At 34.0% G+C, this 15,673-nt stretch overlaps 1 protein-coding gene across 2 annotated transcripts; it reads right to left on the reverse strand.

Moving 5' to 3' along the window:
• Nucleotides 1-3,375: 3,375 nt before the first annotated feature.
• Nucleotides 3,376-13,643, reverse strand: LOC136810198 (CD151 antigen-like). Of its 2 annotated transcripts, none has more exons than XM_067066767.1 (7): nt 13,424-13,643; nt 9,390-9,581; nt 9,065-9,139; nt 8,632-8,733; nt 8,150-8,299; nt 6,434-6,517; nt 3,376-5,625 (listed from the first exon to the last, which is right to left on the reverse strand). In XM_067066767.1, exons 1-7 carry the CDS (start codon nt 13,478-13,480, stop codon nt 5,569-5,571), a joined length of 717 nt encoding a protein of 238 aa, XP_066922868.1. In that variant the 5' UTR covers nt 13,481-13,643; the 3' UTR covers nt 3,376-5,568. The 2 variants fall into 2 exon arrangements, with proteins under 2 accessions (XP_066922868.1, XP_066922869.1); XM_067066768.1 differs by lacking the exon at nt 3,376-5,625 and adding an exon at nt 5,726-6,106.
• Between the last annotated feature and the right edge of the window lie 2,030 nt (nt 13,644-15,673).

Consider the following 15,673-nt stretch of genomic DNA (forward strand, 5'->3'; position numbering starts at 1 on the left):
AACCATATCATTTTTGTTGCTAACAACCATTCCTCCTTAACCAATGTCCAAATCGCATGCAAGATTTGAAAAAATCCAAGGACAAAACCGCATAATAGATTTGCTTTAAAAATAATTGTACTAGTTTTGAAGAAAAGGAATTTATATTGTTGTCAGAAAGCGGAACTTTCTTTGGTAGTTATGCAATGGTTAACTAATTCCCTAGATAATTGTGGTTTTCCATGAGAGTTAAGTTGTTTATATAACCCCCATAAAAATTAACGACGAGGGTGTCAATTTCAGTACTTTTGTTACAATAAAATTAGCAAAGTAAAATTTAAAACAGGAAAATTTTTCGTTATACATAAAAGCTCCTTAGGAGATTAAATAATAGAAATTCGAAAATATCAACACTTAATAACGCACTTGAAGAGTTGCAGAAATGTCAACAAAAAAATGTAAATAGTAATCAAGGAAATAACTAATGAAAACAGAATTCTTTAAAAAGAGATTCAACGAAGAAAACCAGGTTCATATCTTATAAGGGTTACATGCCTTTGGTCCGGTCAATTAACTTATTCAGCTAATTCTAACTTTAAGTGTTGATCAAAGTTTTCGTTCCGAGGCACTATTAACCATGGTGGTGCCGCCTTATTTGTCACTTTAAACAGAGGGAATTAAGCTTCCTACTAAAGAATCCAGCAGCGAATAAATAAATTCATCCAAGAAGACTATTTGATAAATAAGGCGTTTGAAGTAAATTAATCTTCGGAACATCTATCTATTTGCCGCTCTTTCATTCAAGAGTTATCTTTGTCGCACTCTTTTAGATGATTAGTTAGAATTGGCAGTGGAAACAAGAATGCCTTCCAATGCCAATTATATCTGGATAGCCTTTAGTGCTTCATTCACAAAGCAAAACAAGTTAAGAAATCTTTATAACAAATATAAATCTCATTTAACAAATTGGTTGCTGTCTTGAAATTTCATATAGTCCGTCTCAAAAGTATGTGAACCAGTACTGATGTGAACACTTCTAAAAATCACTTTATTATGGTAGTAAAAAGCTACACACCATTGGCAAGATATTTTGGAGGAGGAATCAACTTGTGGAAACTTAAGTATGAACAGCTGATACAAGTGTATGGTTTTTTACTTTAAATTATGCTTAACCCCAGAAATATGAGTTTCTTATGGCTTCCTAGTGAAAGTAGAGTTTTGGGAAATCAGACCATTTTTGCCTTATAATTCTATAATGGGCAAAATGTAAATAAGATTTCAAATTTAGCTGAATTTTCTCTGCAGTGTAATGGTTCAATATGTCCGCGTACTGCCGTTCTCCTTTCCCCGGACAAGATCATATTTGGAAGTGGATGGACAGCATTGTGAAACTCGTTCATCTCAGGTTAAAAAAAAAATCATCACCAGTTTTATGCGAAAAGCTATGCGTCAGTTCTGGCCAAATCCAAGTCTCAATATATTTACTAATACCTCTAATACCATTCTTGGAATTTAGCGGATTCTAGCTGAGATAAATCAAGGAATTAATAAATAAATGAAAAAAACAAGAGAATTTAAAGTGAAGTGAGTTTTCAAAATAATATTTTAATCAAACCACTGTTCAAAATCTATCAATCGGTTATCCTGTTACCAAATAATAAAAATTTAAACTTCGACGTTTTCCAAAATGTTAAAATAGCTGTTCTTTAAAGACATCATTTCACCGTATCTCCTACCATTTGCTTATAAAGCAGTTTTAAACACATCAAAAAACAATTTTCTGCGCAGCGCGAGCACGTATTTTTGAGGTAATCGTCAGCCGTGCAAAATTACTCGAATCTGATTGGTTTAGAGGAGTGCAATTAATCGTTAATTGCACTATTACCACTTTTTGCACTCTTCGGCGGGGGGACACTTTTGTCCCCTTATTCTTTTCTCTCCCAAGTCCTGTGTCAGAGACTTTTTTTTACCATATAATAAAAAACAAAGAAATTTTACGTTACAATAGCTTCTTTTAATTGAAAACAAAGAAAAATTACACTGCAATGTTTTCTTTTTAAACAAAAGAAAAAAAAGGAGGTTTTCGAATGTTTACAAAAATATAAAAGTTAGAAAAAGATTCTTTTTCAAAACTATTTACTGTCGATTACCTCGGAATCGTATGTTTTGTCGTGCAATTAACGATTAATTACTCGTAACAAAGGAGAAAATACCGTAATTTGCACTCGTCCTTCGGACTCGTGCAAATTACTATTTTCTCCTTTGTTACTCGTGATTAATCGTTAATTGCACTCCAAACCATACGATTACTAGTACAAATCATTTGTTAATTATGCTTTATCAGCATAGAGGCTCCTTTCTATATCACAAAAAAAGTCTTCAATTTAGGAGTATCATCGTTGAGAAATCTGGTGAAGATTCAAACAGAGACATTTGAGAAATCCAAGTAAAAGGCTTCAAATGTAGGTGCATAAATGGAACAGAAAAATATTGGTTTGCCGAATCTCCTTTAACGTTAAAATTGTTAGATACAATAGCTAATCGCTGTTCGATCAGTTATAGATTTCTAAAGATTTTATCGATGACATCGATGGAAAATCTATGACAATCGATGAATTATCCATCGTAATCGTTCAATTTATAATAATCAATGAATAATCAATCAATCGCAATCGATTTTAATGGATGATCGATTTTACCTATTTTAAGGCCTTGTATATGAAAGAATTAAGAGGTTTTTCAAGGTTTTTGTTTAGGGCCATAGAAAGAAAGCGTCATAGGTCAACTGTATAAACAATCCCTCTGACTAGCTCACAAGTCATTCAATTAAAAATCAATCAAAATTTGAATTAATGAAGCTTACCAGCTTGATTTTCATCGATGTGTTTTCCAGGAACTCCTCATTTCGAAGTTTGCCATAATCCATCTACCTAACATCGAGTCAAATTATTTTGTTAATCATTGGTTACATCACTGAAGTCAAATTGCAGTAATGGCATTTCATTTTTCATTTTTGATTAGTTGCTAAAACAAAAAGGAAAAGGTTTAGTTGAGAATTGGATCGGTGTTACACATTTTTGTGAGTGTTATAATAAGTTATAAAGGGACATGAGATGGTTTGAAAATTTTCTCTCCAAATTTGATATATTCCAGTTCCATATCTAATGATTTAATATCTTAAAATTAATTTTGGAATTAAATTAAATTAGTTTTAATATCTTAAAATTAATTTTGGAAAATTGGAAAGTAATTGGACAAAAAGAGTCGCAAAGTTTCATCAGTCTCATAAATATTATAAGGTTACATGCCATAATTCTCAAACCATCTCTTTATTCCCAAATTAAATTAGTTTCAAAAATCAGCATAATTCTGCAGATCAAATAAAAGGACAAAAAATCAGTTTTATGCACATGTATTTAGGATGTCCCACCTTACAAACAAGACGAACATATAATTTTTCATTTTTTTCAAAATAAACTTTTACTGTACTAGACATTTTTGAATGAACTATGAAATATACAATAATTTACGATAAAAAAAATACGCGACTTAAGGACTATTCAGTATGACGACATCAACAAATCATTTTTAATGTACATTAACAAATTCAAAACAGTTTGTAATGATTTGTGACACAGAATAACATAGTGACAAATACTGCCGAGTGTAATTATAAAACATAATAAATAATCTTGAAAAAATTGGATAAAATTTTGAGTGAAATTTAACATGATGCACTATAATTTTCTATCAATAAATTGCATTATTTACATATATTGATACAAAGCCCGGGGGGTACTAGGGTTGGTGAATGAGGGGTGTGTGCGGACGGGACCTCCGAAAACCGACCCTTAGAGAGACCAAATTTTAGTGAAAAAGTGACCCTTAGAGTGACTTTTCGAAAAATTTTCTCTGATTTTCAAAAATTTCCTACCCTTAGTGAGACTTTTTGTAATTTTTTCTCTCAAAATCAAAATTTTTTTCTAAAAATCGTGATTTTTCCCACCCTTAGAGAGACTATTTTGAAATTTCCTGATTTTTGTAACCCTTAGAGAGACTTTGAAATGTGAAAAACCCGACCCTTACCGTCCGCACATACCCAGCACCTATTTTTGCCTAAGTACCCCCCCCCTCCCCCGGATACAAAGTTTGTATTTTTAGCCTAAATCCCCCCGGCAAAATTTATTAACAAAAGTGAAATTGTATAATTGTGGAAGATTTTTTTACCAAATAACATCTGCTGTTTTCCCAAAAAGATTCCTTAAAGACTGTCTTTTTCAAATCAATTTCAGAACATAATTTCGTTTATTAAAGGGAAGAAAATATCAGCGCTAGAAATACTAAAGCACACTCATTCATTCATTCAAATATCATATATACCTGCATATACAAAAAAATCTACATTTAAAAATCTCTATAAAATAATCAGGAAATAAAATAAGTTACAAACAAAAACAGTGAAATTGATCAGAAGACACTTACTTAGACTTGTTCTTTTCATGTCCAGTGCACACACCAAAAGAATATTTAGTTTTCAAAACATGTGATAAAGTTCGAATGATGATCCATAAAATAATTTGATTGGCAGAAAACCTATACCTCTGATATTATTGACCAATCATGGTTCAGAGCATAAATTATTTCTTTTGTTTACAAAATGATCGTCTTTTGTTTCTTGACCAATAGCGGTAAAATCGAAAAAATGATTCGACTTACAAACAAAACCGCTATGTAGATAGAGCCTTAAAGTCTATTCACGATAAGTGTGCACTCTTTTTTCTTTTACCTATAACTTTTGAAGGAATTATTCAATCTTTATAAATTTGGTATCATTGGAAAGATATTAGTGAGTGGAACAATTTAAAATAAAAAAATCTTTAAAAAAATTTTAAAAATGAAGATAAAAATGAAGAAGTAAAAAATGAAGATCTTGTAGAAAAGTGCTATAACTATCATTTTCACTCAAGTGAATCCTTGATCATCGAACGTCATCACTGTGAAAATAATTCTCAAAAATAATCATTCAATCAAAAGATATCAAACAAAGTTATAAGCTGATTGACGTCTAAAAACGCTGTTTTCTGGAGTTTTTTGCTGTTTTTTGGGGTCAATCACTTATTAACTTTGTATCATAACTTTATATTGAATAAATATTTTAATGAAATTTCTTCACAGTGATGATCTCCTAAGATCAAAGAATCTCTCCAGTAAAAACTAAAGTTATAGCACTTTTCTACAAGATCTTCCTTTTTTTCTTCTTCATTTTCATCTTCATTTTTAGAATGTTTTAAAATATTTTTTTGTTTCAAATTGTTCCACTCACTAATATCTTTCCAATGATACCAAATTTATAAAGATTGAAGAATTCCTTCAAAAGTTATAGGTAAAAGAAAAAAGAGTGCACACTTATCGTGAATAGACTTTAGTTATAGAATTATTCGAAGGTTTCGTGCTAAGGCGCTGTTTTTACAATACCAAAACGAGGAGAGCCAAGCCTTGTTTTTATGAGAGAAAAGATTGTTACAAACATTATAAAAATTCTACTCGTGCAAATTTAATTCCAATCAAACTTATGAGCTCTGATTTTCTTCAGTATTCATCATCAATGGCAAAGAACATACAACAAGCAAAGCACATCCCCAATATCTAAAGTGTAAAAAATATAAAGAAGAGAAATTTTTTAAAATCACGTCATATTTCAAATTTCAACTTTTAGAGAAGGGGCTTTTTAATGAAGTTTTGTACCTAAGAAATCCATGCTTCTCCTTTTACATACTAAATATATCAGATTATGAAAATACTTGACGGGTATTCTGCATACCTAAGAGGGGACTCAGCTCGTCTCGGCTCGCCTCGGCCCGAACGAATTCAATACCAAAGGAAGGCTATGGTAGCAGTGTAACTTTCACCCGGGGATACTAGGATTGGAGAATGTCGAGCATGTGAGTTCCCGACCATCGGATGTGTTTGAGGAACTAATTTTTCACAATGGGTCATAGCCAGAGTGTCATGCGTGATGCATAACCGCTGCTCAACAAGTTTTCACTACACTTATACGAACGCCTGATTGTAAACTAATCTCGTTGCAGCTCGTTTTTTCGCATCCAATCAGATTTTAGTATTTTCCCTGTCAAAAACACGACAATTTGTCGGTTCTAATTGTTTTGATAACATAAATAACACGTTCAAAACAAAGAGAAAAAGTTTGTTATTTTTAATTGCTCTTGGGAATATCGAATATGTATTATTTTTGCCTTTGATAACAAAATATACTCATTGCCTCGGGAATACGAAGAGTCTTCGGCAAAGGCGAGCATGTTTTACCGAGTTTGCAAGTAAGCTAATAGTAAACAATCTTTTTTAAAGTCAAAATTATACTATTAGCTCAGAACCTTGGCTAGGATCATCACTAAATGGTTTATAATCACATAGAGTGAGTTCTATTTGTTCATACCTGAATACATGCCAGTCCGACACCAATACCGCCAAGAATCATCAAGTTGTCTTTAACATACTCTGTTAACTTGTCAAGGCATCCCTAAAAGAAAAAGGGAATACGAGAATTACACACAAACCAAAAAGCTGTTTTATATATGAGAATTAAAACCAAGATCTCTATCAACACTTTCAGCCCCAGGGGGGTAGAATCTACCACGCTGGAGTTCTTTTGTGTGTATCTTGGAGTTATCTGGCACCCAGATGGTGAAATTTTCTTCCGACACGCTAAAGCTCTGAAGGTCGGGAAATTTTTCAACATCTGGAAAGTTTACATTACGGAATTTTGCGAGACCGCATCAAGAATTTTGCAGCGGGAGGTCTTGTAACCCAGCCCTCGTTTTCGGTTTTTCTCGTTTACATCCAGGTGTTTTAGAGTCTTAGTTAGTTTCCTCTCCGATGGGAAATCGGCGCGCTCCTTTAGAGCTTTATCGTGGGCGGCCGCCAATCCGCCATCGGAATATCAGATAAATCTCGGAGAAAACATTTTTAAACGACTTGAAACTTTCTTTTAACAAAATCTTATCAAGATATGGTGACAATGCAGTTTACTACTGTTACCAGAGCCAATTATTTTACTGTGAAACCGAGAGACAAAGACCGCCAAAAACAAATTTGTGAACCAAGCCAAACTTTATTGGTAAGAGAAGGCCAAAATGCAATGTTTGAAAATGTGCCTCCAGAGTCTCGGTCAATCCACCAAACCCACTACCTGGCACCCAATTTCAAAATTCTCTTGTGACAAGCGGAAACTCTGATAGTTGGGAAATATCTTTTTAACACGCAAAAGACCAAGTTGAGCTCAGCTGGAGCGTGCTGTAGTGCTGGGCTACTACCATTTCTATCCGATGGGAAATAACCCACTGCCTTAGAGCCTTAGGGTGGACGGCCACCAATCTAACATCGGAATATCAGATAACCAATGGATTATCTTGGCATACCGTAACCAAAACTGTCATTGATTTCTCCTTTTTTTTTATTGACTCACGTTTTTTATAAGAACGTTCAAAACTTTTGAACCCTTCGCATGCTCTTAATTTCAGTTTTAGCCCAAATGTTTTCTTAAAATATTCCAATTTCACCATTTTGTGAGTGTGTTTATGCAATTTCAGTCGGGTGTTTTAGAGTCCGCAAAGCCTTTAAAATGTTCTTGACTTGTTCCTAACATTTTAATCATGGAAGCTTTATGTTATTACATATGGCTTATTCTTATAAAACAAAATATTATGACACGGGTTGGTCAGGGTGAAGGTATAATGAATCATAGTACAAATTGAGGACTCGCACAGAAGGAAAAATACTTATATCTTTGACTTTTTTGTTCGGATATTTGATGTTTAAGATAACTTTTTAACCTTTGCTGTGAAAATTCTATTTAAGCAGTGAAATAGTAATCTGAAGGGACAAAGTCTTTTCGAGGACACCCCTAACCGTAAAACTTAATATCACGCAGGATATTATGACCAAGTGAATATGAGTAAATCGGCTTTAATCACTTATTCACCACTCGGGTTTGACGACAGTACTCGCTCACTATTATTTCTTAATTTATTGGAGCTGTGCTTTGTTGTCTTCAGCACTCTGTCAGCACGATACTGGTAGAAACCCAGAAAATCAATTTTTGTTTTAGAGATTTCAATTTTATTTCCCTGTAAACAACAATAGAAAGACTTACATCCAGGTAGACCAATTGATTATTATCAGGTGTGGAAATCGCACATGATTGTTGATTCGAGCAACAAGATGGAGGATAAGACTTGTTGGTGGTCTGTTTCCAAGCAGAAGTGATGTACTCTGTTGCCGATTTCACTCCACAACATTTCAACTGAAAAATCAAAACCTTTATTTTATATCCAGAAAAGAACTATATGAATAAACATTGAAAGGGTTTCCACGTAAAAAGGGAAGATGAAAGAACCTTGTCCCAACCTTTTAAAATGTTGACAATCAAACTGTTTTAAAAATGTTCGGATCTTATACATACAAAGAAGTATTTGGCACATTGTGGAAAGATGTCTTTGAAGAAATGTTATAAGAAAACTGTCACTGTTAATCTGTATTTCTACATTTCTGTATTTCTACATACATGGTTGATCAAAACCAAGAGGAGCTTTTTATTTTGCGTAATTTAAGTAGTTTTAAATTGGGAAGCCTGACCTTTTCTTGTAAGATATCCACAGCATGGTCGATATCAGAATTTCCTGTACCATATTCTTTTTCAATGACTCTCTGCGCCTCTGTTGTCACTTCATCTTTGATCTGTGAGAACAATAAATTCGAAATTTTTCCTGTTTCAAAGGCATCTTACATATTTCCTACTATTCTCGATTCTCAGTTCTTATCTTCTTTGATAAAAAATCACATATATAGTTCGAAAAGAGTGTAAAAACTTGTCAAGAAATGTAATTGTAATGAGTTGCTGGTGAAGTGAGATTTGACAAATTTGAAATAAACTGATTTAGCAGAACTAGCTTACTGAAAGGGGGTTGCGTTAATAAAGCCAGAACATAAGCAGTAAGAAGTATTCTTTTTATAAGTTTTGTATTAGAAGAGCCACTCTAACCTGTTACTTTTGAGAAATTATACTCACCTTATCTCGGTAAAGGAACCCAAGGACACCAGCAGCAATTTCCGCACAAAAGATGATGAGAAGCATTGTGAAATACTAAAAAATATGAAAAGTTGTGTTTAATCTGACATAATTTATTCCGGAGGGACCTAAATAGAAACCAAACCTTCTTAAGAATAGTTTTAACTGAAGCTGCTAAGCTGCTGTCAATCGCCTTACGAACTAGATTTAGAATGCCTTGCGCAATAGTATTACTTGAATAAGATTTTTGAAAAGAGAGAATCCCGTATTTTCGTCACTAATCAAAACAGAATCTTCTTTAACCTATAGATTTTACACAACTTACTGTGCCGAGAAGACATTTACTCTCTTTGATTGCACCAGCACATCCACAAAAGCCAACCATACAAACAAATAGGCCAGTTGCAATGAGAATCGAGGCTGGGATTGTAAACGTGTATCTCCCTAAGAAGTCGTTGAAGCGTCCAGGATCAAATAGAAGCCATATGCCAACACCAACAGCTGCTAACCCAGCAAGCTGAATTTATATGAAGGGAAAACTACAGTCAGATTGATTTAAATTTCATCATCAATAAAGTACATATTGAGATTAAATATTAACAAAATTTTAATCCCAAGACTAGCAATTTATTTAGATGGACTTTATGAAAAATGCTTTAAAAGCCACTAATCACTGGGATTTCACAAATGCATCAAACAGTTATGTATGAATTTAGAATTATTTTTGATTGGAGTAATTTCGCTTCGATTTTTAAGGCATTGTTTATACGCTAAAGTAAAATCAATTCCGCACATGTAAATGAATCATGTAAATGGATCAAAAAGCGCCGTGTCATTTTTTCATAAATCCTTTTAGGAGTTTTGCGGCGCATTTTTTTGCTTGTGAGTCAAGTAAACGATATAGCGCTTTCGCAGCATTAATCTTTGATATGCATTTTGGCGGGACGCTAGTGTGACTTACTGTCAATAGCAGCAATAGCAAGAAAGCAATAGCAAGAAAACAAATGCAAGCTCCAAGAAAGAATAATTTCTATACTTTTTAGTCTAAAATCTAAACACCCCCCCTTCCCTAGAAATTTGGCCTCTACTAGGAAAATTATCCTTTAGAATTTGCCCTAAGAAAATTGCCCCATTAACTTTTACCAAAAGTTTAACACATATTTAAAGTTCGTTCATTTCAAGTTGTGCTTGTCATTTCTTAAACAAGGCTTCAAATATATCAAATTATATACTGTTGAAAAGGTTCATTAAAACACACTCACTACTAAATCAATCATGGAAAAATTCACAAAAATATAACTTTGGCTGTAACTTTTTTTTCAAATTGTCACAGGTCAATGAAATTTTTCAAGGATATTCTTTAGATAAAGAAGGGATCGAAACAAGAAAAATATGGTAAAAAATACACATTATGCACTGTACAATTTTTTGAGGGTGTATACTCAGTTATCTATTTTCTTGTGCATCTTTTCTCCCCTTAAAATGAGCTAGAAGATCCAGTTTCCAGTATTGTATAGGTAAGTAATTCAATTCTTGGCCATAATTTCCCAAGCATTTGTTGTATAATAAAAATTATCATTTGAAAGATATTCAAATTTGCTTATATTTTCCACTAATTTGTTTTTCAAAATTCGTTCAAGATCATGTAGAAAAAAGAATAAGCAAACAAGCTACATGCTGAAAGGACCTACCTGTTTTGAGCGAAAAATCGCTTGTGGTTTTCTCAAAGGTTTTTTCAAATTTGAATTTCCAACGTTGGAAATCGAAAATTTTTTCCTGTGTAGAGCGTGTGTTTTTGATAAATAAGGAAGGGGAAACCAGGCTAAGCGCACAAATTATTTTTATCATAACTTGAAGCGTAATAAAGTTGTAAAATTTTAATGGTGGACACGAGAAAGTTATGAGGAAGTGTTTTGTTTGTGTAAAACTGATTATAATTTTGGCTATTTTTTTAATTAAAAGGATTGCAATGTTTATTGAACTTCTAGTTTGATGGATGAACTTGTTTGATAAGAATGATACGAAGAATTTCATTCAAGGTTTGTTTTGATTATTTTACAGATCCGGTATCGACTTTAGAAGACGCATGTCGATATTAGACGATTCTACAGTAGCAAGTGGACAACTACCCTATTTTTGCTTCAGAATTGCTCCGCACCGTGTAGATTGGTCCTTACAGCTTTAGCGAAGTGAGCACGAGCTGCAAAAATATATATATTTAATATAATTAAGAGAAACCAAGTTTTTCTCAAAGAAAATGTTAAAAAAATTCAGTCCTGAAATTACACGCCTGTTTAAATCATGTTTTCAAAAATTGTGGTGTGGCCCGTGCGTGGCCCGTGCGTGGCCCAAGAATTCTCGGGCCAGCTCGGGCCATACTCGGGCTTTACGCGAATTCCAATTAAAGTTTTGGCCCGAGAATTCTCGGGCCATGTCGAGGGTCGTTGACCAGCCAGGTCATTCATTTAAGGGCTATGCATGTTAGCCTGATGCAAGTTTACCTGCTGATCTCACTGTGTACCGTAACTTGGTCTAATGTCAACACTTGTCGACATCCCTCCTCTACATTCGACACCCTTTTCTAGAACTGAAAAATTAAGAAATTATTTGCTTAGTGGTACCGTGAGAAAGGGTAACTTGCATCAGTGGAGGCTAACATGCATAGCCCTCAAATGAAAGGCCCCGCTGGTCATTAAAATACGAAAATAAATCGAAACAAAAATGGGAGAGTAGAGCTGCGAGCGGAGCTGCGTATGTGTATTTTAATGACCAGCCAGGTCATTCATTTGAGGGCTATGCATGTTAGCCTCCACTGATGCAAGTTACCCTTTTTCACGGTAAGGGAGGATAAATCTTTTTTTCAATCACCGATTCCGACTTTCATATTATTCCTATCAGTGCGCCACAAACCGCGATATTTCGAGAACACGGAAGCGCGTCAAAACACCAGCTTTTTTAGAGTTTTGTCTCGTTTATCCAAACGCTGCAATCCCGCGTAGGCTTAGGGTTCAAGACTAGAACCCCCAATACGAGACATTTGCCTGACCGAAAAAAAATCATCATCATCAATTTTGTTAATTTTCAGAATTGTTTACTCACTGGAAATACGCAACTTTCTGAAGTTTTGTTTTTTTTCGGTTGTGCTTCATTTTAAAAATAACGAAGATGAAAAGTTACCATCAATCCCGCGAGTAAAAAAAGTATTCCGACTAGTCTACGAAAAGTGCGCTCGCGCGGCGAATAGAATATCTCGCAAATTAATATATGCATAAAACTGACGAAATCCTTTCTTTTTTATGCTTAGGTGACGTCACCATCGATCCTGACTTGACAATGGAGAACCAAATTTGGCAATGCATAATTATTACGAGCGGCCGAGAAAGTTTGTGTGACGCAGAAATTGCGCGATAAACGAAGCCCTAGAAAAACGCCCACTGAAAATTTAAACTAGGAATTTATTGAATATTTCACTGATGAAGTATCAAACTTTTTGTTTTTTGTAATTATTATAAATTCATAATTTTTAAATACTATTTTTTGAAAGTCAATGGACAATTAAAGTGAATTTAAGCTGATTGGGTGGATATGGGGCGGACGGGCGTTTTGCACATTCCGAGATCGGAAATTAAACGAGAGTAAAAAACGGGGGCGTCTTAGTAATAGTAATTCATTATTTTATTTTTTTTTCGCGAATGAAAAATGAATTTTTGATTTTTGAATTAAGGATATAATAATATAATATATTATATTTGATTGTCAATGCGAAAAGATATTTCTTTACTTTGCGAATAATCTGTTGTGTTGCTTCGCCACTTTCCCCCGGATTGTTTTAGTAGACACTTCGGTCACGTAAATAAAAACACGTGTATATGTTGAAGCCGACTGTGGACTGACCGAAATTGCAATTTACATAAATTATTGTGGAAGTGAACGCTTTAGAGGAATGTTTGGGAAATCAAAAAGACCACTTTGGTGAGAATGTTGAATTTTGTTTATATGGCGGTTTGTGACGGACTGCCTATCTCTAAACTAAAGAAGGGTGTCGAAATTAGAAGACGGAGGTCGAGATTAGACCAACTTACGGTAGTTTACAGCCCTGGATATCCAGCTCCAGGCTATAAAAATCTATTTACTTTTGCAAAATGTTGCGGAATTTCCACTCTTTTTTACCGTTTTTAATTCAATTGCCTTGGAGATTCATACATTTTCTTCTCTCTCGCCTTGGAAATGTTAAATTTTGGTGAAAACTGTTGCCCTCAAAAATCCTGTGTCGCCCGCCCTCTCCTGCCTGTTTATACAGACAAGTTTTGGAAAGGCCCAATGACTATCTTTCCAAAATTCAAAAAGAAAATTACTCACCCAAAATATGACATTAAAAGAAAACAACAAATACTTGATGCAAGACTTCGCAGTCATATTCTTCTCTCTGTTTTCAAAAAAAACTATGCCACACTAAAAAAAAAACAACTGCAAGCTACTTTAAAATTAGGTGCTCGCCCATAAAAAAGCAGTTCAAACTCTGAAAACTCCCGCTTGCTGCAGCAATACAAAATACACACTGAATTATGTAGAAAGTATTTACTAACCTGATAACAGCTGTTCATAATTTTCTTACGTGCACGGTAAACCTCTAAAGGCACTTGAAAATTATACATCTGAGGAAAATACTCCTCCCGCGGAAAATTTTACAACAAGAATCTTGTTGTGCGCCAGGAAGTCAAAAACTGATACGGCGCCCTATTCATAAATACAATCACGCAACTTTGTTGTCATCCCCAGTCCTTTTAGACGAACGCGGTCCTTACGATTTCGAGATTGCATATTCGTCAGATTGTATGTTTTCACCCATCCCTTTAGAGCTACAGCGTGGTGGGCAGAAAACAACCACAATCTGATCTCAGGTTAGTATTTACTAAATCAAAATAAAAAATCTTGTAAAAGAGAAATCTTGAATGCTTCTGTCAGCCATTTTGAAATCATGTAAACAAAAATAGTCTACCTATCAAAAGTATTAATTCCCGCCCTTACACGACGCGGTCAACCTATCTCTTAATTTTACTCGCGGTTGCTACCGTGCCACGCTCCTAGAGCTCTAAATAACAAGAGCCGCGGAGATGTATGGAGAGCCGTTTGTAGAAATATTTATTCGATTATTTTTTTGATTAAATTCAATATTTTCATTCGGTAAATTCAATTATCATTCGGTAAATTCAATTCTCATTTGGTAAATTCAATTCTCATTCGGTAAATTCAATATTATCATTCGGTAAATGCAATTTGCATTCGGTAAATTCAATTATTATTCGGTAAATTCAATTATCATTCGGTAAATTTTATTATCATTCAAAATAAATTCTATTTTCATTCGGTAAATTCTTTATTATTATTATCAATCAAATTCTATTTTTATTCAGTAAAATCTATTTTCATTCGGTAAATTCTATTCTCATTCTGTAAATTCAATTGATGGAGATTCATCGATCATCATGTCTCGGTGCAGAGCGTGTCTTGCCGTCTCTACGTCATAGCCATCTCCTTTTTGGAGAAAGAACGACATTTTAATCCGTCTGATTCGTGCGTATCCAACACGAAGTCATGGCTTATAAAACCAGAAAAGTTTGTTCAACACTGACAAAATAACACAAACATCACCGCACTGTATGGGATTCAAACTCTCAAAACAGATCACCGCCTGTACTTCAAACCATCGCCTTAACCACTCAGCCACCCTTACTTACTACATCCATAAATTTGATTACATAAATATTCCTTATTTTCATCTGGGATGATTAAGACACTTTCCAATCTTCTTAAAGTCTCAAGAGAGGAGAATCTTGTTCTTGCGATGGACACAGCATACATGCGCGGGCGATTAAATACGATCGCGTGGGATGCGGGTCAAAAAATTCTCGTGAGCAATCTGGGTATTCATCAAAAAGTGCACATTTTGTTTTCCCTTTTACCCTACCCACCCGTTGCATCATGGGGGATATTACTACGTGTTAAAAAAGTCACAAAAACGTCGGTTTTATCTGTTGCGATTCTAACCCACATGAAAAATGACGTGTTGCCTTTAAAAGTAATGGTTGAATAAATTAATAAAATAAAATATTGAATTTCTTGCAGAATGAGATTAAACTTCTATCAAACCAAATGAAAGAAATCAAATGAAAACTTTGAAATGAATGTAAAATGAATTTACCGAATGAGAATTGAATTTACCGAATGATGATTGAATTTACCGAATGATAATTGAATTTACCAAATGCAAATTGCATTTACCGAATGATAATATTAAATTTACCGAATGAGAATTGAATTTACCGAATAATAATATTGAATTTACCGAATGATAATATTGAATTTACCGAATGATAATTGAATTTACCGAATGATAATGTTAAATTTTATCAAAAAAATAATCGAGTGAATATTTCTACAAACAGCTCTCCATAGAGATGTACCATCAGTTAGACTAGAGTCTACTTTTGGCTGAACTTTGCTTTTTGATAATTTTTTATGACGCTGAGTCAAGTGAAGTAGACTAGGAGCATTTGGCGAGTTCGCCATTTTGAAAAATTGAAGAAAAAAAATTAAAAATCCAAATAA

Source organism: Clytia hemisphaerica, unplaced genomic scaffold (genome assembly GCF_902728285.1).
Source record: "Clytia hemisphaerica strain Z4C2 unplaced genomic scaffold, Clytia hemisphaerica genome assembly, whole genome shotgun sequence".
Taxonomy (NCBI): Eukaryota; Metazoa; Cnidaria; class Hydrozoa; order Leptothecata; family Clytiidae; genus Clytia; species Clytia hemisphaerica.

Bases quoted from the DNA above. Each gene is read 5' to 3' on its own strand.
- LOC136810198 (XM_067066767.1), bottom strand. From the start codon at position 13,480: ATGACTGCGAAGTCTTGCATCAAGTATTTGTTGTTTTCTTTTAATGTC. The intron at 9,140-9,389 runs GTAAGTTGTGTA...CATATTTTTTAG, and splicing joins GTAAATGTCTTCTCGGCACA to TATTTCACAATGCTTCTCAT. The intron at 8,300-8,631 runs GTCAGGCTTCCC...TTGATTTTTCAG, and splicing joins TGGATATCTTACAAGAAAAG to TTGAAATGTTGTGGAGTGAA.